Source organism: Eulemur rufifrons, chromosome 19 (assembly GCF_041146395.1).
Source record: "Eulemur rufifrons isolate Redbay chromosome 19, OSU_ERuf_1, whole genome shotgun sequence".
In the NCBI taxonomy this organism is placed as follows: Eukaryota; Metazoa; Chordata; class Mammalia; order Primates; family Lemuridae; genus Eulemur; species Eulemur rufifrons.
In genome coordinates, this window is record NC_091001.1 from 78,247,711 (window position 1) to 78,275,299 (window position 27,589).

The 27,589-nt window shown below is 34.6% G+C and overlaps 1 protein-coding gene across 2 annotated transcripts in view; it reads right to left on the reverse strand.

Moving 5' to 3' along the window:
- Positions 1-1,357: 1,357 nt before the first annotated feature.
- Positions 1,358-27,589, reverse strand: part of GTF2A1L (general transcription factor IIA subunit 1 like) — a 39,491-nt gene continuing 13,259 nt past the window's right edge. For both annotated transcript variants that reach the window (XM_069493937.1, XM_069493936.1), the window contains 6 exons: positions 23,471-23,526; positions 21,563-21,647; positions 19,908-20,494; positions 11,464-11,724; positions 10,691-10,780; positions 1,358-1,627 (listed from right to left, as the gene is read on the reverse strand). In XM_069493937.1, coding sequence (XP_069350038.1) covers positions 1,520-1,627; positions 10,691-10,780; positions 11,464-11,724; positions 19,908-20,494; positions 21,563-21,647; positions 23,471-23,526 — 1,187 coding nt within the window. In that variant the 3' untranslated portion in view covers positions 1,358-1,519. The remainder of the gene's footprint in view (positions 1,628-10,690; positions 10,781-11,463; positions 11,725-19,907; positions 20,495-21,562; positions 21,648-23,470; positions 23,527-27,589) is intronic.

Below are 27,589 nucleotides of genomic sequence, written 5' to 3' on the forward strand. Positions count from 1 at the left end.
CCATTAAGAGAAGCAGAGTGATGAGGAAAATATTCCTTTGAGGGATTTGAATCTATTAAGGAAGAGAATATTACAGAATAGCTTCCTGGGATGTTAATTCACTTTGTGTTTATTGCTACAGGAAAATGAGAGCTATTTGTTTTATGTTTTGAAATCTCCTTGATTTCAAGACAGTTATCCAGGCCTCCTTATGAGACCGTCAAAGCATAAGGCTCCTAAAGAGAACATCTCTTCTTGACTTTTGTTTTGGAAAGCCTAAACTTAATGATGGGATTCCTTGTTATGAAAAAGAAAGAGAGATATTGCCTTTGAAGGGGAGTTTGCAAAGGGGTCTTCCACTGCAAGAAAGACAGAAAAAAGTAGAGAGAGGGAAAACTCACCATGATTTGGAAAGAGAAAGCAGCCTGAAATTTTAAGAAGTATAACAGGAACCTAATCCACTCCCCCTCACAATTCCCCAGGGATATGAAGAAGAATGGCCTAGCCAAATCATAAGGCCAGAGAAGTTGATCCTTAGCTACAAGAATCCTGGCCTCAGCAAAGATTGTCATGTTAAAATAATAGCATAGGCCTCTGCTTCCAAGGGGACCAGCTGGGCTTACACATCAGCGTATCACCAGGGGCCAGTGTAGACTGAAGACCCAGAGAAGCCTTTCTGAACATCTCACTGCTTAAAAGACTCCCCAGGACCTTCTGTAACATGGCTTGGTGAGAGGTGGAAGGAATGCCCACCTCAATCAAATAAACTAATACTGACTTTCCTGTGAAGGAAAATTGGAATCTGATTTAAATTTTCTTCAAGAATAAAGAAATCTGACATTTCTTCATGTTCCATCATAACTGATGCATCTATGCTTTGTTTTTGTTTGTTTGTTTGTTGGTTGGTTTGTTGGTGTTTTTTTTGTTTGTTTGTTTGTTTGTTTTTTCAGACAGAGTCTCACTCTGTTGCCCGGGCTAGAGTGCCGTGGCGTCAGCCTAGCTCACAGCAACCTCAAACTCTTGGGCTCAAGTGATCCTCCTGCCTCAGCCTCCCGAGTAGCTGGGACTACAGGCATGTGCCACCATGCCCGGCTAATTTTTTATATATATATATATATATATATATATATATATATATATTTTAGTTGGCCAGATAATTTCTTTCTATTTTTAGTAGGGACAGGGGCTCGCTCTTGCTCAGGCTGGTCTCGAACTCTTGAGCTCAAACGATCCACTCGCCTCAGCTAGGATTACAGGCGTGAGCCACTGCGCCCGGCCACATCTATGCTTTGTAATGGTATAGACAATGAGGGTTTTAAAAAAAAAAAAAAAAAAAAAAACCTGTTAAAACATAAAACAAAATAAATAAAAAATTGTATATTTGTATATGCATCTGAATTATACTTTTATTAAGTTCCATACAGTGAACTAAAAATTTGAGCAGCTAGGTGCTGGGCTATATTTAAAATAAAAATAAGTTTGCAATATGCAATATAGTCCCATTGATGTTTACAAAATTGAGGTACTAAGCTCATAAGGTTTACCACTCTGCATCACCAATGGCTTTTGCAAATACATAGTCTCTCCCTCCAAAACACATAACACCATCTTTCAAATAGAATTTCCATTTGTTCTTGCTTCGATGAATCTAGAGGGAGAAAAATAGTCTAAATTAATTAATTTCACAAGTTAAAGACCATTAACATTTCTTTGCTATAGCAAATGGGATTATTCTGACCCCAAATTTGAGTTCTGATAAAGTAAGACCTCCTCAAAATATTTTTCATTCATTCAACAAATATTTGAGTTTCTGTGTGTCAAATACCGTTTTAAGCACTGGAGCTATATCAGTTTAAGATATGTATATAAAATAGATATGTTTATATACTGTATATTATATATGTAAAGAACATATATTATGTATTCAAAAAAAAATAAAAATCAGGAAAGGGCTGGGAGTAGTGGCTCACACCTATAATCCCAGCACTCTGGGAGGCTGAGGCAGGAAGATCGCTTGAGGTTAGGAGTGCAACCAGCCTGGGCAAGCACAAGACACTTGGTGTCTACCAAAAATAGAAAAAATTAGCTGGGCGTGATGGTGTGTGCGTATAGACCCAGCTACTCAGGAGGCTGAGGCAGGTCTCCTTGAGCCCAGGAGTTTGAGGTTGCAATGAGCTATGATGATGCCACTGCACTCTACCTGGGGTGACAGAACAAGATTCTGTCTCAAAAAAAGAAAAGAAAACGAATCTCCCTGACTTTGAAGAGTTTACCTTTTAATATAGGGTTAGGGATACAGGACAGGAACCTAATAAGTAAATTATATCGAATATCCAAAAGTGACAAGTACTATTAAAAAAATAGAACAGGAAAAGGAAGACCACAAATATAGAGATGGAGTTGCAATTTTAAATAGGAAAGTCAAGATGGATTTGACTTTTGAGGTGATATTTGAGCAAAGACCTGAAGAAAGTGAGGAATAAAGCCAGGCAGAAACTGACTCAAAAGCATTCCAGGCAAAGGGGATAGGAATGAAAGGTCCTGAGGAGGGGCATGCTTGGATTGTTCAAGAACAGCAAAGAGTCCAGTATATCTACAAAGGAATAAACAGGGAATATGTAGCTAATGTTATCAGGAATGAAAAAGTGGTGTTTCATTGCAAGGAAGAAAGTCATAATAACTCACTGAGCAAGGTCAGAAGATACAGCTTATAATCTGTTAGATCCTGCTGGCTGTTCTTCCAATTCAATAAATCAGCCTAGGCATAGACATAATAAAAAAAAAAAAAAGGGAATCCTACTACTTCAAGAGGTAAGAAACCATGAAGTTGTTGCTACCTCTAGGTAAACTGCAAGTGACTATTTAAAAGCCTTAGAAATATATGATCTGAGATCACGGGTAAAATTTAAACCGCGTAGTTATCTAAAAGTAGTTAAACTCAGGAAGAGAAACTATGACTGGTATTCAGATGCATTTTATGAAACACAAGAAAAGACAAAGGATAAACCCCTATCTGTATGGGTCTTTTTTTTTTTTAAAAAGGTCTAATAATGGAAAATTTTTTCTAAGTTTTATTCCCAAATTTTCACTTCCACATCTTAAAAAGCCCCTGGCAATACAAGAGTGACAAAAGAATCCCAAACTCTGCACAGGTGATAAAATATGATCAGAATTACGAGAACAACAGCAACCACAACTCATTGTGGCAGCTTTATCAAATGACTACATTTTTTCTAGAAATATAATAGGTTCAGTATTAGGAATTTATTAATATAAGAACCATATTGGCCGGGCGTGGTGGCTCACGCCTGTAATCCTAGCACTCTGGGAGGCCGAGGTGGGCGGATCGTTTGAGCTCAGGAGTTCGAGACCAGCCTGAGCAAGAGCGAGACCCCATCTCTACTAAAAATAGAAAGAAATTATATGGACAGCTAAAAATATATATAGAAAAAATTAGCCGGGCATGGTGGTGCATGCCTGTAGTCCCAGCTACTCGGGAGGCTGAGGCAGGAGGATCGCTTGAGCCCAGGAGTTTGAGGTTGCTGTGAGCTAGGCTGACGCCACGGCACTCACTCTAGCCTGGGCAACGGAGTGAGACTCTGTCTCAAAAAAAAAAAAAAAAAAAAAAAAAAAGAACCATATTATTTTACCTAAGGAGACAAATCACATGATCATCTCCAATAATGTTAAAAAAGCATTTGATAAAACTCATGCATTTTATTAATAGATTTTTTTAAACTTAAAAAAAAGAAAACAGTAAGAATCAAATACTATGTCCTCCATACAACACACACACCCATTTCAGTCCAAAAGCCAATAAATGTTCAGTGGGGAAAACCTTGAAAAATCATTCCTACTGAAGTCAGGACATAGACAAGAATATCTATTACCCAACTTCTTAAACACTCTAGAAGTACTAGCCAATACAACTAGACAAGAGGAAAGTACAATTAGTAGTAGCCAGCGCAATTAGACAAAAGAAGTAGAAATACAAAAATTTGAAATGATGAAATTTACAGATACAATTATTGCATGTCTCAACACTCCAAAATAATCAATGAAAAATTAACAAGAATTCAATATTGACACAAAAGTAATATACAGAAATTCATAGCCTTCATGCACACAAGCAACAGTTAGAAGATATAGAGGAAAAGCCCATTTCCCACAGCAACCAAAGAGATAAAATAGCTAGAATTAAACTGAAGAAATACTTGACCTATTGATAGCATTCAACGCTCTCTCCTGTTTAAAATATTTTCATCACTTGGCTTCTAGAACCCCCTCGTTTTCTACCCAACTCTCTGGCCACATCTTATTGCCTTTACAGATTCTTCCTTCTCTTACATCTCACTTTTAGAGTATACAAGGACTCTTTTTTTTTTTTTTTTTTTGAGACAGAGTCTCACTCTGTTGCCCAGGCTAGAGTGCCGTGGCGTCAGCCTAGCTCACAGCAACCTCAACCTCCTGAGCTCAAGGGATCCTCCTATCTCAGCCTCCCGAGTAGCTGGGACTACAGGCATGCGCCACCATGTCCGGCTAATTTTTTCTATATATATTTTTAGCTGTCCATATAATTTCTTTCTATTTTTAGTAGAGATGGGGTCTCGCTCTTGCTCAGGCTGGTCTCGAACTCCTGAGCTCAAACGATCCGCCCACCTCGGCCTCCCAGAGTGCTAGGATTACAGGCGTGAGCCACGGCGCCTGGCCTACAAGGACTCTTAATTTTGCTTATATTCACTCTTGGCAATCCTAGTGTCATGACTTTAAACACCATCTATATGCTGATGACTCCCAATAATTTATATCTCCAGCTCACGCCTCTCCCTTAAATGCCAGATTCTCATTCAACTGCATCAGCATCTCCCCCTGAATATCAAATGGATATATGATGCAAGTTTAAAACTAGGACATCAATACCCTCTTCTCCAAGCCTCACAGCCTTCTCTCCCTCTCAGTGGGAAATGGCCATTTATTCTTCGAAATACTCAGGTGAAAAAATCTAGGAGATACTCTTTATGCCTCCTACTCTCATATCCAATGTATTGAGATCCATCAGTAAATGTTAGTTCTACCTAAAAAAAAAAAAAAAAATTTTCATATTCCAAACACTTCTACCACTATTACTCTTGTCTAAGCTACCATCTTCTCTTGACTAGATTAATAGTCTGATAATTAGTTTCCCTATTTTCAATCTTGTCCCCATCCCCCCACCTTCAGTCCACTATAACATGATAGCCAGAGTGGTCTGTTATAAACATAAATTAGATGTCATTTGTCTGCTCAAAACTCTCCAATGACTTCTCATCCAAAAACTAAAGTCCTTACAATGGACTACAAGATCCTTCACTTCCCTTTACTTACTGCTTGACCTCCTCACTGTTCCCTGAACACACAAAGCATTCTCCTACCTCAGGACTTTTGTATTTGCCATTCTCTGTCTGAAATCCTTATACTTAGATATCTTTACAGTTCATTCCTTTATCCTCTTCTCCTGATCTTTACCCTATTATACTCTCAGTAAGACCTCCCCTGGATACTCCATCTAAATTTGCAATGTATTCCTCCTCATTGAAATATGAAATTTTATTAATTCAATGTGATCTCAATGAAAATACCAATAGGGTTTTATTTTGAACCAGACAAGCTGATTCTGAAGTTAATATGGAAAAATAAAGAGTATCCAGGAAAACTCTGGAAAAGAGCATCAATGAAGAATTACTAGCTCTACCAAATATTGAAAATCTCAACAATCAAATCAATGTAGTATCAGCCTATGGACAGATAAATCAATGGAACAAAACAGAAAATCAGGTAGACCCAAACACATACAGAAATTTAGTAGATGATAAAGAAATAACTTCTTATTAGTAGGGACAAAATGAACTTTTCAACAAATTACATTAGGAAAATTGGGTCACCACCTGGAAAAAAATAAAAATTGAAACCACATGTCACATCATACATCAAGATAAATACCAAAAGAACCAAGACTTGAATATTAAAAAAAAAAAGAAACCAAATAAATACTATAAGAAAACAGGAATGAATCCCTTTAAAACCTTGTGAAAGAACTTTCTATTTATGACTCAAATTCAGAAGCCATAAAATTAAAGATTGGCAAATTCAAACATCTGCACATAAAAAATGCGCTGAAAACAAATGACTGAGGAAAAAGTACTTCTGTGTATGACAGAAGGCTTATCTCCCCCAAAATAACATGGAGCTCTTAGAAATCACTAAATAGAAGACCAATAATTCAATTTTTTAAAAAGACAAATGTTATGAATGAGCAGTTCACAAAAAGTAAATACAAATGGCCCTTAAACACATGGAAAGTTAAAAATTCCACCAAAGTGTCTTTTTTCATTTTTTATAATGGCAAAGTTCCAAATTTTTTGTCCTACTCTACTGGTGAGGGTGTAGAAAAAGAGGCACTCTCAAATACTGTAGTTGGAGTCTAGACTGGAACACTAAAGAGCATTTTGATGATACCTCACCAAATACATTTGCCATTTTACCCACCAATCCCCCATTTCTGGGCGTTTATTTAATAGATATATCTGCACACATGTGAAATGGTAATTCAAAGCAAAAGACTGATAAATCACAAATATTCATCTATTGAGGACTTGTTTAATAAATTTTAATAATCTTACAATGGAATATTATACAGCTACTAAAATATCAGCACAAAGAAATTCTCCTTATAAGGAAAGATCTGAAAGATATATTGTCAAGAGAAAAAAGGCAAAGTATAGAATATAGTGTTGTCTAATGCTACATTTTGTACTTGTACGTGAATAAAGAAATTCTACAAAAACTGATGTAACTACACTCAAGACAGGGACAAGGAGCTACTAGAAAACACAAATGGTGAAGGACTGAGAAACAGACTTTTCACTGTATACTTTTTTTTTTTTTTTACAGTGTTTTGATTTTCTGACCATGCGTATGCATTATCTATTCAAAAAGAAAACACACACATATATAGAAAGAGACTGTGCTACACACATAGCAATTAATCACTGTACTAGTATCTAAGGGACAAAGTCAGCTATAAGCAAACTTGCTAAATTGTTAAATGAAGATATAGGATATTTAAATGGTTTCACTTACATTCCACTATAGTGTCCTATTTAGGGCACAGAACTCTCCCATCTATAGTAAAAAGTTTCATTTCACCATTAATTTTCTCTATAATTATTACTTTAATCTTTATATTAATTTTACATTCTTTAGGCCTCTGAATAAACACATCCATACCATTTAACTAATTCTTACCCAGTCTTTAAACCAGTGACCTTTATTTAGCCCTTTTTCATTGTACATGTTAATATTTTCAAAGTTTTCCCCAATTGTTAACCTATAAAGTTTAAAGGTAAATTCCATCTGCTAATCAGACCCAAATAAAATATACTAAAAAAAAAAAAAAAAACCAGTGCTTCAAAGTTTAAAAGGCATGCAAATCACTGGGGAGTTTTGTTAAAATGCACATTCTTATCAGTACTCTGGAGTGGGACTCAAGATTCTGCATTTGTTAGCACTTTCTAGTGGGAACTGATACTACTGGCCTTTAAAACACACTGAGTAATAAAGCTTTAAAAAGACCACTGAAAGGTCTTTCAATTTATACTTAAGTTTGGTTACTTTCAATAGTATTTGAAACAAATCAACCAATAACCAAAACTGAGAAGTTTTTCTAAGGATTCACTGTAAACAGTGTTCCCCACCCACTTTGACCCTATAGATACATTCTTTTTGCCAGCTATCTTCTGACTTCATCATTCCCTTTTTAAAAAGTTCCGATGGCTTCCAACGTCCTGGTTTCCATTAATTTTTTAGTACTGTTCTTAAAATATTCACTAATTAAAGAGTACTCTCAGATAATGTAATAGATTTGTTAGCATTATACATTTAATATCTCTTCTATCTATCCCATAAGATTATTTTAAGAAGCAAAAGTCAATGTATGAGAAAACACTTTAAAAAAATACAAAGCATTATGTAATCAATTACAAGCTATCTCCCACAATGTAGAAAACAAAGGGTACTATATCCATAGTGGTCTAGAAAATTCTGTGTGAGACTTCATGGAATGCATAATTAAGTAACTTATGTTTTCTTAATAGAAGGCAATACATTGTTCATAAAAAACTAAAATAGGTTTCAAACTAAAAACTGTCCCTTTTCTATCCCTTATTCCTTCTTATGTTTATATTTACCAGCATCTAAATTGACATTTCTATCTGAATAAAATGTCACAAGGGAGAAAATGATCTTATTTTTAGAGAAAAAGATTTATTTTTACAGCATTTCAAAATGCAATCCTTTGTTTCTCCCAAGTATATTCAAATTGTGAATAAAAAAGGACTAAAGATGTAAACACGCATTAGTCATCAGAGAAACACGAATCAAAACTACAATGAAATACCACTTCTCAAACACTAGAATGATTAGAATCAGAAAGTAAAATAACAAGTGTTGGTGAAGATGTTGAGAAATTGAAACCCTCAAACACTGCTGGTAAGAATGTAAAATAGTAAAACCACTTTGGAAAACAGTCTGGTAGTTCCTTAAACTATTACCACAACCCAGGAATCCAACTCCTAGGTCATGGAAATGAAAACATATTCCCACACAAAAACTTGTACAAAAATGTTCATAGTGGCATTATTCATAATAGCCAAAAGGTAGTGATGGGGTTCAGGACACACTACCCTAAAATATGGCACCTTGGCATTTGAAAAAAACAGTAGAACCAGGAAGGTCTTTCTGACCTTCCCCTTTGCCTTTTTCTCCTGAAGCAGGCCATAAAAGACTTCCCTGACCTTCCCCTAAAGTCAGTCATAAAACCTTTATTCCAGATGTGCCTACCCTACCCATAGGAAAGGAATGTCCTTATTTCTGAAGACACAGTGACACAGAGAAGAATGTGCACAAACAGGCCTAAGTTCCCCTCAGTTTATTATCATTAAGTCACACCCTTTTTTCCTCCAATCATATTAATACTTTAGCACAACTATCCACGAAAGTAGAATTTTCCCTGTTTCTTTGGGTCTCCATTTTTAAAGGTTCCTGTGTTAGTAAGATGTGCATTAAATAAATTTGTATGTTTTTCTCTTGTTAATCTGTCTTTATTATAGGTGCCTCAGCCATGAAACTAGCAATAGGTGAGGAAAAGATACTCGTTTTTCTTCCTTACAGTGGAAACAACTCAAATGCCCATTGACAGACAAATGGAAAAATGGAATGTAGTATATCCATTCAACAGATAATTATTCAGCAAGAAAAAGGAATTTAGTCCTGATATCTGTTACAACATAGATGAATCTGGAAAACATTGTGCTAAGTGAAAAAAAGCCAGTAATAAAAAAACACATATAATATGATTGCTTTCATATGAAACCCTAGAATATGGAAATCCATCGAAACATAAAGTGGATTAGTGGTTCCTTAGGCCTAGGAGTTTGGGGTGGGGAACATGGGTAGATACTGCAGTGAGAACTTAAGGGTATGAAGTGATGAACAAGTTCTAAAATTGACTGTGATGATGGTTGCACATATCCATGAATATGCTCAAAAAATTGAATTGTACACTTTAAATAGGCGAATTGTATAGTATATCTTAAAGCTATTTTTAAAAAGACATAAATATTCATGAATTAAGGACTAAAACTGCCCATGCTACTATATAATCACAGCTGTAGAGTTTTAAAAATACAACAAAAACAGTATTTTTTTAGTTGCTAAAGTTAAATTGCTAACTAACTTAATCTCTAGGCTTGAAACCTGAGAGAGACACTTTCAAAACTAACCACCAAGTCCCACAGATTCTTCTATCATAACCTCTGACTTTTCCATGTTCTTACACCGCCACCATCAGTCGGGGCTCTGGTTACTGCATGTCTGCCCTACCTCTGTTTTTCTCACCATTTGCTTTTTCCAAATCAAATAGTTGCTAAACCCATTGGCGGTTTTCTCACTAACTTTCTCAGAGGGCTAATGTACTCCTGATCAAATCTGGATTCTTCCCACTTGCATTCAGGATATCCCAATCGACTCTCTACTCTGGCCCCCAACCCAGCTTCATTTCCTAGTACCGCACACCCAGGGAGAAAACATTTTGTTCAAGCAGAGCTGACTTTTTACTGTCCCTTGAACGTACAACATCCATTCATTTCGCTGCCTTTTATCAGGCTATTCAACTCTGAATTGCCTACTCCATGCTTACCTGTATCCTACGAATCATTCAAGGCCCATTTCAAAGCCCCACATCAACCATGAAGGATTTGTGGAGAACTCCAACTACAAATGATTTCCTGTATTTCCTCTCCACTTTTAGGACTTACTATCTGCGCTGCATATCTTAGCATTTGATTTATGTGTCAATCAGCATTTGATTTGCCTGTCACATATTTTAGCTGTTGATTTCCCTGCCATCTTCTTGTATGTTGTTCTAGCATTCCATAAGAAACATCTTGTTTCAATAAGATTATCACCTCCTTCAGACAAGGACTTTCACTTTTTTGATATCACTGAGACCACACAGCACAGTGCTAGACCCAAAATACACCCTCAAAACCTAAATTGCTGTTTTGAGATTAATTTAGCTGTGAACTATAACTCACCATCGTTTTTCCCATCATTTTATACCTTTCTACTATAAATGCAGTTAATAAACCCAAAGTTCAAAAGGTCAACACAGTACCTTATCATACTGACAGACAATTACATTATCCGTGTCAAACAGGTCTGGCACATCCTGCTCACTAACATCATCTCCAGAATTTAAAGGGTCCTAAAGATAAAAGATGATCACATTAAGAAATTTCATGATGCTTCAGATTTTTTAAAGACAGAAAGACATATAGAAATAAAGGAACTTGAAGCAGAATAGAATTGTTCTAAAAATTAAATAGCCCGGGTTTGAAACCCAGCTTGGCCACTTAATAATTACATGGCTGTCTTTGGGTAAGTTACTAAAACTCTCCATATCTGTTTTCTTATCTGTAAAATGAGAATAGTAATAAGATCCATAGGACTCTGGGGCTATTAAATAAGGCAGGTAAGACTTAGCATTATTACCTGTACATATGTAAAACTATATGTACCATAAATGATAGCTAGTAACTACTTATATACTTTTTAATTACCACACTCCACCCAGATTTTACTGCATTTATTAGAATTAGAGCAGAAACTATATGATTTCACCCAGGCTGCCTTCTTTGACCTCCACTCCCAGTCTGTAAACCTCTCTCTAGTAAATACTAAACAAACACAGAAGCCAATTCCTAAATACTTAATACTGATTTCAGCGGCACTTCAAGGTTCAAAGTTTAAACACCAGAATACAAATAAGTCTCATTTAAAAGACTAAAGACAGGATTAATCTTGTTATTCCTTTTGGTTCCAAAATATACTAAAGTATAAGTGTTATAGACTAATAAAGACAGTTTCAGCTCAAAAAGTGATCCTCACCTCTTCCACAATGTCTACTTGAGGGTCTTCATTATCACTACTGTTTGAAGTTGAATCTTCATTTGAGATACTGTCAGCTTCTTCTTCAAGTACCTTCAGCTCTCCTGTATCAATAATCCCCAGAAATTCATTTTCATCTACATCTCTTCTACTTCCTATTTCTTTGCTGGAAGACGTATCACCGGTTCCATCTATTTGAATTATTTCATTAATATCATCATCAGTTACTTGAGTGCTTAAATCCATCTGAGAATTAGAATCCTAAAAAGAGAAAGAAATGCAATAAAGTTCTTTGAGTCAAACAAAGTATATAAAATGATGAATTAGAATTTAAAATTACTGTAACAAACATTCCATAAGTGGTCATTTAAAATAAATTTCTACTTTATAAGATGATGTTACCTTCTGATTTTGAATTTTAGAATACCCCTAATATTTCTATGTAACACAGGAATAATTTAATTATAAAGCAAATCCACTTACAATCACCAACAGCAAATGAGTTCATTGTTTTCAGATAATATTTACCAGTTTTTATGTATATTACCCAAAATTTACACAGTACCTGTAGGTTTTAACTATTTCATTTGATTTAAAACAATAATTCAGTGAAATAGAAAAGACAAGTGACATCATGTTTAATGGATAAACAAAAAAATACAAAGGATTTTACTAAGTAAAATAAGCCAGACACAGAAGAACAAATCTTGTATGATTCCATTTATATGAATTACCTAGAATAAGCAAATTCATAGAGATACATACATAATGCCACTGAATTGTACACTTAAAAATGGTTAAAATGGTAAATTTTATGTTATGTATATTTCACTATAACAAAAATAAAAAGTTAGAAAAAATGTAAGGGGAATTTAGTAATCACATCTGGGCACATAGACAGCTTATTTTTATTATCATCTTTATCCAGCACAGCTAACAAATGAACATCTTAAATATTTTATAGGAATTTTATAATTTAAACCTACAGTAATGCACTGAGAAATAAGACTACAGCTTACCAAGATAGAAAGAAATTAAGCAGAATTAAAACCCAAGTTTAACTGTGGAGACTACATTCTTCACTACCACATCATACTGCCCCACTACTAGTTTGTCATAGGACAACAGGACAAAGACCAACAAAATTTCAAGCTCTTTAAGAGTAGCAGCTGTTTTACACGGTCACATTTGCCACAGAATTTATAGGAGCAGTCCTTAAAGAGGAGAAATAGACAAATACACAATTATAGTGAGAGACTTCTACATTCTTCTCTTAGTAATCAACAGAAAAAGTAGACTGAAATTCAGTAAAGATATGAAACTACACAAAGCATAAAGTTCTTTAGTAAAGGTAAATATTAAATACATGGAAAACTATAAAAACCAGTATTATCATAATATTAGTTCATAACTTTTTATTCTTCTAAACAATTTAAAAGACAAAAACACAAGAGTAATGATAAATCTATGTTAATGGGCACACAATATATAATCTGTGACAAGATAAAGCAAGGGTAGGCAGAACTGTAAAGGAGTAAACTTTCCATGTGATTGAACTTAAGTTGGTATCTGATTAAAACAGATTGTTATAACTTTATGATATTACATGTGGTACCATGGTAACCACAAGGAAAATATCTATAGGATGTACACAGAGGAAATGAGAAGGGAATCAAAATGTGTCACTACAAAAAAAATCAATTAAACACAAAGGCAGGCAATAAAGGAGGAAATGGCTGACAAAAAAAGCTAAAGATTTACAGAAAACAAAATTGGCAAGAGTAAATCCTTTCCTATCAGTAATTACTTTAAATGTATTAGGTCACTAAATATGAAATATCTGATTTTGAATCAAAAGTTTAGTTTATTATATCTCAAGAAGCAGTACAATTAATCAAGGTATGTGCCTAAACTATCGATATAGTTTTGCCATCTTAATGGTAGCCTGGGCCGGGCGCGGTGGCTCACGCCTGTAATCCTAGTACTCTGGGAGGCCGAGGTGGGCGGATCGTTTGAGCTCAGGAGTTTGAGACCAGCCTGAGCAAGAGCGAGACCCCATCTCTACTAAAAATAGAAAGAAATTATATAGACAGCTAAATATATATATAGAAAAAAAATTAGCCGGGCATGGTGGCACATGCCTGTAGTCCCAGCTACTCGGGAGGCTGAGGCAGGAGGATTGCTTGAGCCCAGGAGTTTGAGGTTGCTGTGAGCTAGGCTGACGCCACGGCACTCACTCTAGCCTGGGCAACAGAGTGAGACTCTGTCTCAAAAAAAAAAAAAAAAAAAAAAAAATGGTAGCCTGTTTATGCCAGCAGCAAAGAAGCCTGAAGAGCAAGTGTCGATGAAATCATGAAAGGTGTTTTCTACAGCTTGTTGAGAATTGAATATTTTTCCTTGCAAGAAGTGGTCCAAAGCCTGGAAGAAGTGGTAGTCAGTTGATACAAGGTCTGGTGAATATGGTGGATGACAGAGAGCTTCCAAGTCCAGCTTCTGTAATTTGAACAGTGTTGTTTGTGCAACATGTGGTCAAACATTGTCTTGCAAGAGGGTTGGCCTGTCTCTAGTGACCAATCTCGGCTGCTTAATCACAAGCATCCTCATCGTTTCATCCAGCAGTAGACATCCGCTGTAACCAACTGACCAGGTTCCATGAAGCTGTAGTGGATAATACCAGCACTGAACCACCAAACAGACACCATTAGCTTTTTTTGATGAATATTCAGTTTTGGACTGTGTTTTGACACTTCATCTTTATCCAACCATCATGCCAAATGCGTGAGATTGTCAAAAAAAAATTCATTTTTCATCACACATAACAATATGGCGTAGAAATGGTTCGCCTTTATGTTGCCAGGAGCTGGGAAGCTTGGAAGGATTGGGGAGCTATTGTTTAATGGGCATGGAGTTTCAGTTTAGGAAGATGAAAAATTTCTAGAGATAGGTAGGGCGGTGATGGCCGCACAAAATGTGAATGTACTTACTGCCACTAAGCTGTAGAGCTAAAATGGTTAAAATAATTTTTAAAAATTTTTAAATGGCTTAAATGGTTAATTTTATGTTATGTATATTTTACCACAAGAGAAAAACAGAATTAAAAAAAATCAGTCATAACATACTGTCAAGTATGTGATAAAACTGATACAGATTACTAGTAGCAGGAAAAATTGGCACAACCTCTTTTGAAAACATTGTGGCAATGTACTTCAAGTACTCTAAAATTTTTTACAGTTTTTTCTCAATAATCTTACCTTTGTAAAAATGTATTTTAAAATATACAATGCAAATAAAGCTTAAAATAAGAATAAAGATTTTCTTGATGGCATTTTTTAAAAATACTATTTATAAAAATAGCACCCAAAACCATGAAATACTTAGATAAAAATAACAGAATATGTGCCATATGCATATGATGGGAACTGGAAAACACTGAGGGAAGTCAAAGATCTAAATATCAGGAGATATTTCTGGGTGATTTAAAAATTTAAAAAAGACCTAAATGAATGGAAAATGAATCATGTCCCTGAATTGGAAGATTCAATATTGTAAAGATGTTCATTCTCTCCTTATTGATCTATAGATTCAACACAACCCAAATCACAGTCCTAGCAGCTTTTTTTTTTTAATAGAAATTGCCAAGCTCATTCTAACAGTTATATGTAAACATGAAGAAATCTGAATAGTAAAAACAATTTTGAAAAAATAACAAATTTGAGACACTCACACTGTCTGGTGTCCAGACTTACTATAAAGCTACCATAATCAAGACAGTATGGTACTAGTGAAAAGACAGGCACATGAATTAATGAAACACAGTAAACACTCAGAAATAAACTAAGACAGACATAGTAAATGATGTTCATTAAAGGTGAAGTGCTTTAGATACTCAATGTGCTTTAGACAACTCAATGGAGACAGTCTTTCCAACCGATTCTAAAAAACTCAAATACCCATATGCAAACAAAAAGAATGAGCCTCAATTCTACCTTACACCATACACTAAAACTAACCCTGAATGGATCACAGGTGTAAATGTAAAACCTGTAAAATTTTTATAAGAAAACATGAGAAAATCTTTGCAACCTTTAATTAGATAAGACACAGGAAGCAGAAGTCAAAAGAAAAATATAATAAACTGGACTTTATCAAAAATCACAAACTTCTCTCCTCCAAAAAAATGTGTTAAAATGCAAGGATGTGAGGCAACTACAAATCTTACACATTGCTGGTAAAAATGCAAAATTTCATCATAAACCACTGGTGGAAAAATAGCCACTTTAGAAATTAGTTTGACAGTTTCTTATAAGCATACATCTATCACATGACCTAGCAATCCCACTCCTAAGTAGTTACTCAAAAGTACACACATACAAAGCCTGCATAAAAAATGTTTTCAGGGGCTTTATTCACAAATGCCAAAACCTGCAAACAATCAAATGTCTAACTGGTAAACTACGGTACATCCATACAACGGAATATACTGATATGTGCAACAACATGGATAAATCCCAAACACATTATGTTAAAGCTACATATTGCATAATGGTGTTTGGCATTCTGGAAAAGGTAAACCTACGCCAAGAGAAAACAGATCAGTGAGTGTCTGCCAGGGACTGGCGGTAGAAGGAAAATACTGACTATAAAGGTACATGAGATAATTCTTTGGGGTGATGGAAATGTTCTCTATCTAAGCTGTGGTTACATAACTCATGTGTTTGTTAAAATTCCTACTGTGTATCTAAAAACTATACACATAAAAAAGATGAATTTTACCGTATATATATATATATATAATACCTCTATAAATCTGTTTTTAAAAGTAAATTATTATAAAGTTAGTCCTAGGCCTAAATCACATGTTGAAATTGTCTTTGCATTTTAATAGCAACAAGTACAGAAAATCTTAAACCACAAGATCTTTTACTGAATAATGAATCAAAGCTCCCATGATACTTTTCCAGATGAGTATTATAAGCTTACAAAGGAATATTAAAGATCTTAGGACTCTTCTAATCGAATTCATGTATCATCATCTTATTCTCCTTGAATCAGTGAGGTTCTCCTTACTCTGGGAGAGGACTAAGATTATAAAATTCATATTTCAGTAACTGTGAAAGAGTTTTATCATTCTCAACTTCCTTCTTTAGAAGTACTTCCACCAAGCAACGGAAAGTTCACATGATTATCGAACTCCAGTCTCTTCTGAGGTGGTAATTTGATCAAAATAGCCAGCAGTTTTGCAGTAACATCCGTAATTGAAGCTGCAGGACCACGAATAGAAAGATTCAAACCTTTCATACAGCCAGACATCCACCACACAGATCATCAATGAACTCCTCTGGATCAAACTGTTATGAGGGGGCTTTCGTTCCTCACAAAAAATAGTAAATATCTCCCTAAGGATCAAGCAAGGGCTTCGAGCATTGTCTTTTGGAAAGCCAGAAAAATTCTGCCTGGAGAAAAATTTAACATTTTATCCACATTTTTTGATAAATGTTTTGGGAAAGACAATAACTCAAAACCTTAGCTCTAATATATTTGAGTACTATGTCAGCAGACGAGACTTCTTTTAGAATTATTGGCTGTGTCTCAGCATTAATGCATGCCATGTGCCAAAACAGACAGCAATGCTTTCTTTACTAAAGCAGCAAAACCATGTCTTGCCAAGCAGCTCAGGAGCTCCGTCAGTGTACATACAGAGTACTGGCTTTTGCTATCAAACTTTTCATTATTACAAAGATGTCAGTTCCAAAAAAAGGGGCTCATAACATAGGAATTCTTTAATGGTATCAATCTGCAAATAATGATTAAAAATCTGATGCTGGCTGCTCTAAGAAGCACTGGTATTTTTAATCCTGTTGAATGCTAAAGGAAAGGCACTGCTGATTCTTCTATGAATTCTGCTCAAATGTGAAGAAATGTCAACATTTCTAATGTAGATGATGTCAACTGACAGACGCACTGCTGCAATTTTCTTTCTTGCTCTAAAACAAACCAGTTCAATAATGTCCAAGATTCTCAGCTTAAGCAAGGTGTCTTCAATTGTATGTGGCTTCTGAGTCTAGCAATACAATAAGCAAATAAATAGGATGCCTCAAGATAAAGCTTTGTTTGCCAAATCCAGCTTCCAGCATTTTGAATCTAAGCTTTCCTCTAATGAAAGAACCATATTTTTCCAATGATTAGTAAAGACTGGTAGAACTTCACACCTATAGGTAAAGATAAATATAAAACAAGAGCAACCTAAGCTCTAACATATTCTTTTCACATTTTCAGCCAAAACTACATCAAATCCATGACCTATAATCATAATAGCAGGGCATATCTTCTTTAATTATTAACAGGAATTTAATCCAGGTATCATAATATAGTGACAATATGATTATAGATTACCTGAGCTACAGAGACTCAAAAAGTATTTGCTCCATTTAACTGAATTCTAATTCAAATAATTATTGATATGACATTTTATCTTTTAGAGGAGTATCTGTATGGATTTGGAAGAAAAATGAAAACTCTTGCCTTAAGTTATACATTCTCTTAGCCCCTCAACTCCATCCATTTTTGACTAATGCATTGATTTTGAGTTATATCAGTGGTTCTTAACCTTAACTACATATTATAATTACCTCAGAAGCTCTTAAATACTGATGACTGGACCCAATCCCAGACCACTTAGATCTAAATCCTTGGGGTAGACATGAATTTTTTTAATACCAATTCTAATATTGTTGAGGGTTGAGAACCACTGAGCTAAATAAACTAATTATAGATCCTGCCCTTTAAAAGCTTATACTCTAGTATACGTGAGTGTGTATATACCCTTACATTCTGAGTACACAAAGATACTCAGAAATAAAATGTATCTCTCAACATAAACAACATTTTAATGTATCTTTGTGCTACATTATGACAGCCGCATGCTTAGGGTGCCATGACAACACAGAAGAGTGCCAGCCAATCTAATAAAGGGGGGAAGTATTGAAGATTTCTGGAGGAGGTAATAAGTGAATAAGTAGGAATTAACCAGAGGAAAAGACAGTGAGGAGAAAATCCAGGCACTAAACAGAGTGGATAACAAAAGCAAAGAGAAGGGTAGGAAACAACAAGGTTAAAACAGAGGACTGCAAACAGTTTGGTGTTTCCAATTAAGTGCTAAGCATGAAAGGGACAGAAAAGTAAATAAACTTTGGCAAGAAAACAACATGGAGGTCCTAGTATGCCATATTAAGGAGCTTGAACTTTATCCTGTAGGTGATGGGCAGTCAGTGATGTGTTAAGCAGGGAAAGAACATGGTCAGGCTTCATCTGAGACAAACCTCTGCATGCCATGAGGAAGAGAGATAACAACTAACGTGCACTGAGCACTTATGTGCCAGGCAATGTACTGCTTCATATTGTCTTGACTAATCTTCCTACCACAACTCTATGGTAGATACCATTATCTTTATTTTACAAATGAGTGACTTACCCAAGTCACATAGCTATTAAAGGGATAGAGAATAGAATCAAAACAATTCTGAGCTATCAAAAAAGTGTGCAAAAAACATGCACAGCAATTTTTCAAAAGAAGACAGAAGAATGGCCAACAAACATATGAAAAAATGCTCAACATCTCTCATCATCAGGGAAATGCAAATCAAAACCACAATGAGATATTGCTTATCTCCAGTGAGAATGGCCTTTATCAAAAAGTCCCAAAACAATAAATGTTGGCATGGATATAGAGACATAGGAACACTCATACACTGCTGGTGGGACTGCAAACTACTACAACCTCTGTGGAAAGTAATATGGAGATACCTCAAAGAGCTACAAGTAGAACTACCATTTGATCCAGCAATCCCATTACTGGGCATCTACCCAAATGAAAAAAAAAGACATTCTGTAAAAAAGACATCTGCACTCAAATGTTTATAGCAGCACAATTCATAATTGCAAAGATGTGGAAACAACCCAAGTGCCCATCAATACATAAGTGGATTAATAAAATGTGGTATATGTATACCATGGAGTTCTACTTAGTCACAGAAAACAATGGTGATCTAGCACCTCTTGTATTATCCTGGATAGAGCTGGAGCCCATTCTACTAAGTGAAGTATCCCAAGAATGGAAAAACAAGCACCACATGTACTCACCATCAAACTGGTATTAACTGATCAACACTTAAGTGGACATATAATAATAACATTCATCTGGTACAAGTAACCACACTTGTACCCCTTAAATTCATACAAATTAAAAAAAAAGAAACACTGAGTCTGAATACTTTTAAGAATTGATGGTTAAATTAAAAACAAACAATAAAGAAACAATCTTCTAAAGGAAAAAACAAAATATATACAATTTTCATTAACCTTACAATTAAAAAACACTCTTGGATATCTAATCACTGTCCCTCCATCTGTCCCCTAATACCAGGAAGTTGAACATGGCACTATACCTTCTCTGAGACAGGAAGGCTGCTGGAATCCTCTGTATTTCTTGGTTTCTTTACAGAATCACATCCAGACACCCTATTTTTAAGAACACGAAGCTGAGGATCAGTCACGTGCTGGTGGAGAGCCCCCTGAGGGCCTGTGGAGAGGGGCCTACCATGTAAATTTTGAGTCATGCTAGCTGAAACGCTGAGCACTGGCTCCACGTTAGAATTTGTTTGCGAGACCTGTAGAGGAAATGCAACACCTGCGAGACTGATATACTGAGAGCTTTCTTGCTGACTCAACGAAGCTTCAGACATGATTTTATGCTCATTTCCAGGAGGTACAACTTTATCACTGGTGGCATTTTCTAAGTGTTTTCTATCTACTGGCCCAGAATGTAGAATTATGGGTTGTGGTAGCACAGTTTCAATTCTCTGTGATGTTTCAGTAGTTGCTTGAAGAGTACACGGGTTCAACCGTGGAACACTAGTCTGTATTATTGAAGGCTGCCCAAGATGCTGAAATAGTTGCTGAATTGGATGAAGAATATTTGCTCTTCCAGAAGACTGTGTCACCATAATTGGTACATTGACTTTATAAAGATGACCTAAAAAAGGAGAAAACAAAATTGTAAGTATAATAGAATTCTAATTTCCTTAAAAAAAAAAAAAAAAAAGAAAAAGAAAAAGAAAATCTCACCCACAACAGGCTAGAAGGAAACATATCAGGAGTTTTTCTTTTATTCTTCAGACTTTTTTGTATTTTCTACAATAAATATGTAATACTCTTACCTTCTTAAAATTATATCTGTTTTGCTTTAACTCAAGCCTTTTCCCACTATTGCTTATATGGCACATTTTGAGATACATATAAGCCACCAATATTCCATCCATGAACCTCGTCCACTGTTTCACAAATTAATGCTATGAACTCAAAATGGGATTTTAACAAACATAATCATATAAAATATATTTCATATATTTAAGATACCATATAACAACAACAGGACAAGGTTATCCAAAAAAGAATTTAAGAATTTCAAAAGTTATCAAATTTCTTCTTCTATTACTTCTTGGCCTTTTGGCTAGACCAAGTGAAATTTCTTCTCTTTTTCTTTAAAATAGTACTAAAAAGGAGTAAAAAAACTTATTTTTGAGCACTGAGTTAGGTGTTTTATTTAAACTTTACCACAGCCCAAAGAATAGGTATAATCTTCCTTCAAATCAAGATGCAGTGCTCTGAAAAGCAGAGGTTGGTTAACTCCCAAACTTTTGGATGTCCTTTCCATTAGACTATGAAAGGAGGTAAAGGTCCAGCAACCTAATCTTTCATTTTCCTTGATTAGAAGTAACAGGGATACAGATATGTTATTTATTTTGTATTTGTTAAAATTTAGATAACAAAACTGACTTGAATTAAGATGCTTGAACAAAGCGTCTTATATTAATACAATGTTGGGAAAGAGAATTGAAATGAAATACAGCACAGGCCTGTATCTTTTGTGGTAATTGCCTCCATAACAATAACCACCACCATTTTTTATTATCTTTAAAATAGGTTTTATTAAAAGTTCCTATAACTTCTTCCTATAACTCCTTACTAAAAATCATGAAACTTGATGTCCAGAAAATAATACCAATGCTAAAAACAAAATATTCTTAGAATAGCGTCTCACCAGATGCAGTCTGTAGCGTCACACCAGCTGGTACATGAATAGGATAACCAGGAAGAGTAAAGTTTGCACTGGAGTTTGAGGTGCCCTAGATATAAGAAATTTATATTGCAAAGTTAGAAAAGGACTTTACTTGTATCTTTTTTCCCTGATTTCATGGGGGATCAAAAAGTCTGATTCTTGACAACAGGACGATATTTTAACAACATTTAACATTAGGGCTGAGTTCTTTGAATAAAACAGCCTTTATTAGTGATTTAGATCATCCCATTAAGGATGAAGATGAATTCTATGCTTATTAGCAATGAAGCCAGTAAGTCTTAATGAATAGTATGTACACTGACTCATAAAACCTGCCCAATTCATAGCTTTGCTGGGCCATTGATTCTCAAGGTGTCAAATGTAAGAGCCACAACTGTTTATAAGAGTCCTGTAGTCTCTAAGTTGATCACTAATGGAATTTTAAAGTAGATAATATGATAGTGTATAATATTATTTTGGAAGAACTAAATCCTAGGGTTTTAAAATAAAAAACACAAAATCAAAAAAAAATGTTTTTGCCTATCATATCTGCAAACTTTAAAAGATGATAAATAGTATCCAATGTTGGTGAGGATATGATAAAAACTGGTTCTCAGACCACCACTTGTATGAGTGCACATTGGTACAATCCTTTTAAAGGATAATTCTGCAATATATAATATGCCAGAATTGAAAATGTATGACCTTTGACCCAGAAATTCTACTAAGAATTTATCCTGATTATCACCCAAATACACAAAGACAGATGTACAAGTATAATCAATCAGTGGAATTCTATATTAGAAAAATACTGAAAATAATTTAATTATCCACCAAAAGTTCATTAATTAAACTGTGGTACATTCACTAAGGCCTATGTATATTTACTGGCATTGAAAGGAGTCCATCTATATTACTAAGTTAAAAAAAATAAATTATAGAAATAGTAAAGAAAGTGATCCTGCTTCTTACCCTGAAAAGAAAGAAATATGAAAGAAATCTAGGTGGATACACATCAAACAGTTAAAAGTTATCTTTGGGGTGCAAGACTACAGAGCTCTTTCAGACTTTATTTAATAATGTTTTTTATAAGCATATTATTTCTTTAAACAGGAAAAAAGATATTAAAGGCAGAGATATTCTTCACTGGTCTTCTATCAAAAGAAGCACCATTCTTTCCAAAAATCCTGATGAGGAGTGTGGTTTTGGCTGTTCTTAATGAAAAAATGGAAATAACTAGCCCACTAAACCTTTTACCCTAGGAAAGGTAACCCACAGTCTAAAAAAATGAAAAAGTTAGTAGATTATATACCATTAGCACCATGGAAGATAAAAGTGAAAAACTGCTATTCTTCCCCACCTGAAAAACTACTTCATTTTCTATGTTAATTTGTAATTTTATTTCATGTCTCCAAGTCCTAAGGGAAAAAATATTTAAAAAAAACTCTACAAAGGTAGAAAATGATCAAGATATTCTGGTTTAATTGAAATAAAAACTATGATGTCACTCAGACCTGATGGGGAAGCAGGGAATCAGAAAAAATACCATACCAAAGTTATCTATATAGGACCTACCAAGTACATAACATTATACAGTGTATTAAAACCCTATACAACATAACTTTAGAAATTTCCTAACCTTATAGGTACAGTCTTAGCAGATGCTAACAACTGCTCTGGGAGATAGGAAAAGTTGGTGAGAAAATGTCAAATTCTGGAACTCCTGAATTTTTACTACATCTATAGAAGCTATTCCTGTCTCCCCATTCCTTACCACATCTTTTTCCATTCAACTGGAAAATTACTAATTACATCTATGTCCAGCATTCTGCCACCATTCACTAAAAGTGGGGCATATCTTTTAAAATACATTTTAAATAAGCTACATACCAGTTCTGCTGTGGTAAAACTTGGAAGAGTTCTACTAGCAGGAATAACTAGTGATGCTGTATAGAAAACAAAATAAATATTACACATTCATTAGAATTTACCAATTTAATAAAATTGCTAAGTATAGCTTATTTTTTAAAAATATTTTCTATCAGTAACATGTTGGACTATGGTGAATTCTAAACTTTCTGATTCCAAGTGAGGTAAAAAGTATTTAATTATATATTTTACAACAATTTTAGATAGATTTTACAACTAAACTAGTTTAAGTACCAAAAGAAAATACTTCATTGTAATCAACTATACTGTACCTTAGAAATTTGTAACAAAATACCTAGATTGCCTTTAGTAAGTTAATGCAGCACTAAATCTCCATTAAAACTTTTCACTGGGGAGGAAAATTAATATTTATTAAACTAGCACATTTCCAAGAGACCATATTATTGAGCATAAATATGTAATCCAACATAAACTCATTCTAAATTTTATAGGTTCAAAATAAATTTCAATTCATTCATTTCACAAAAAGTTATTTACAGCTGTGGTCCCCAAACTCTGGGCCGTGGACCAGTACCAGTCCATGGCCTGTTAGGAATGAGGACCACACAGCAGGAGATGAGCAGTGAGTGTGCCAGAGAAGTTTCATCTGTATTTACAGCGGCTCCTCACTGCTGGCATCACCACCTGAGCTCCGCCTCTTGTCAGATCAGCAGCGGCATTAGATTCTCATAGGAGCACAACCCCTACTGTAAACTGCGCATGTGAGGGATCTAGGTTGCGTGCTCCTTATGAGAATCTAACGCTTGATGATCTGAGGTGGAGCTGAGGCAGTGATGCTAGTGCCGGGGAGCGCTTGCAAATACAGGTTATCATTAGCAGAGAGGTTGACTGCACAGTAAATGTAATGCACTTGAATCATCCCGAAACCAACCCCCAACCCCAGTCCGAAGAAAAACTGTCTTCCATGAAACAGGTCCCTCGTGCGAAAAAAAGTTGGGGACTGCTGATTTACAGTACTTTGGACAACTAAGCAAACAGCTACATAGTTTTAGGAAAAAATGAATATGAACATGTCTCCTTAAGTCTCTGCAATGTTAAGTATAACTGCTAAGAAAAATATATGAAAAGAAATTCTCAGGAGAATGCCAACTCAACCTCCATCAAAGCTACAATCCCATGTATCTTTCCTTTATTATCTGCCAATTTTCTATGCTAACCATCCCTCTGTTTATCATCTAAAAGGCTGAGCAACTTGTTGTAAATATAATCTATCATTAAAAAATAAGTGTAAAGAACAAATAGTAATTACAGTAGGAGTATCTCAGTTGATCAATGTAACTATGCACTCTAAATGCTCAAGGTTCATTTTAACTAGCTGAACATGACTGTTAGAATGTCATTTTGCCTTTAACAAGAACTTTTTAGCATGTGTATATATTAATGTAATGTTTAGTATGGCCTGTTTTTCACATACCGCATTAAAGAAAACTGCCCCAAAGATCTGTTTCTGACAACAGAATGGCTCTGTCGTATACAACAAACAGCTCAAAAGAGCAAACGTTTTTTAAACTAATGATTCTTTCCACATTAAGACAACAGAACTAAGGCTGAAGATTGATGGTTAATGAAGCACAGAATTATTTTTATCCTCTGTTCATCTATGATTTTCTGTATTAACAGGCATTCTTTTAGAGAAGCTAAATTAGAAAGAATTGGAGTGGCAGGAACACAATGGTATTAGTCTTAATTAGCTGAAGTGAGCAAAGCTTAAGCTGCTACGCTTAAGTCATAGCCTGAGAGAAAACAAAAATCTGTTAACATGCTGTCTCTAGCAATTAAATTAATTTTTTAAGGAAAAATAGCAACAATCATCTTCTTTTAAATACCTTGCAATAAATCCTGAAGGGTAATTCTCCATATTTAAAGAAATCAAATAGAACTACAAGAATTTTTAAAGCTTCCTCATAGACATCAGAATAAAAGCTTTGAACAGCTTTATAGTGAAGTTTCATGCAGCTCCTACTTAATTTTGATACTAAACTCACAAGTTATATGCACCATTTATATATATATTCTCAAGTTATATATACCATTAAATGTGCCTGAAACACATTTTTTAAATATTCAAGGAGTTTAATAACCAAGAAAGTTTTAACTAAATATATCTTTTTACTCAGACTAAAAGTGTCAGTTTTGCTCTTCATGTACATGTTCTAGAAATACTAAATACAAAAAATTTTATGACATAGGAAGAATTCAACCTCACAAACAGAAATTTTGTGATATAATGTGGCATAACAATATTCACATTCATAAGTGTATTTTTTGCTACCCACCATCAAAAATTATTTGAAACACTATGGCAGTAAATAGTTTCACAGTTCTTGGTCCTACTTTGAACCATTCCAAATCTTAATATTCAAGTCACATGATTCAAGAAATACAAAGACTGGTCAATTTCGTCTTTGTAACTACTCATGAGCATATGGATGTCTCCTGATGACCAAACTGAATATTCTAACCTCATCATCTAAAAAAAAAAACAACCATATTGCTGAAATTTTCAACAGATCTAAGTTAAGAACAACTAGACATTCAGTTTGTACCTACATTTAGGAGTTTTAATGCTGAAAGTTGAAAGCCACCACACACAAACCTCTCATTGTTTCTGTTCTGCCCTTTCTTTCCTCCCATAATTACTGGTAGTATCATTAAAAAGATCATGTAACATGGAGATCAAATAACAACAGCTGATTGGAAGTCCCCTGGAAGGCAATCATAGAGTGACTACACATCCCAGTTTCCCCAGGACAGTCCCAGTTTACACCTGTTATTCTGAGGTAATTATTAATAGAATCCCATTTATCTCTCTCAAAAGTGGATAAATTATATATAATCACCCTAAGTATAGAACCAAAGTTCTCAGAGTGTAATGTGCAAACCCCTGGGAGTCCCTAAGACACTTTCAGGGTATTCATGACGTGAAAACTATTTTCATAATACCAAGATAGTATATGCATTTTTCATTTCCCACTAAATATTTTTTGTTCTTTTTTTTGATATTTTCACTCATGATGCAAAACCAATAAGTAAAAATGCAGGCACCTTAGCATGAGTTAAGGTTACAGCACCAAACTTTGCTAGTGGTCCTTATATTCTCCATTGCGACTCACAGAAAAAAAAGAAAGAAAAAACAAAACAAAAAAGGAAGAAAAGAAAAGAAAAAAAAGTACAAAAACAGCAGCAACACCACCACCATTTCAAGGTCCTTGGTATAACCTAAGAATTATTAATATTAATTATACTAAATCTCAACTAGCAAGTATACTTCCTTTTAATATTTTATGAGATGAAATGGGAACAATAGATAAAGCATTTCTGCAGCATACCGAAAAAAAAAGTCTGAGGAAAAGTATTTGTGCTATTGTTTAACTTGGGAATTAACCTAGGCTCTTTTTTCAATAAACACCATTTTTACTTGAAAGAATAACAACAGAAACCATGATCACTCAGACTTGGGTATTTGGCAGACTTTGAAAATGAAATAAACATGCCTATCACTTCAAGAAAAACCAACACTATTTGTTTGCCAATGATAAAATTCAAGCTTTCAAACAAAAATTTAACTTTGAGAAATTTATATCTACCAGGGAATGAGATACATGACATCAATATCATTTTTTAAATCTTATATAATGAATAATGATTCAACTACATTACACAGTGAACCAGTATTTTCCAAATAACCAATGTATATTACAAAATTACACACAGGTTTAGGAGCCATTCAGAGGGGAAGATATACCTAATGTAACATTCTGAAAAGTTCCTTGTAGTTCTAGATTCCACCTTGTAGCTAACCTCTGAGAAACCATCACTTGTTGAGTTTTACTATAGCATCAACTTATCTGAAAATACTATTAAAATACTTCCTTTTCCAATTATATAATCTATGAAAGGTTAGATTTTTTCATATACTTTAACAAAAACATCACAACAGATTGAATTTAGAAATAGATATAAGAAATAAAGAAATTGTAGTAATTAAAAACCTCACAAGAAAGAAAATCCCAGAACCAGATAGCTCCATGGCTGAATGCTACCAAATATTCAAAGACA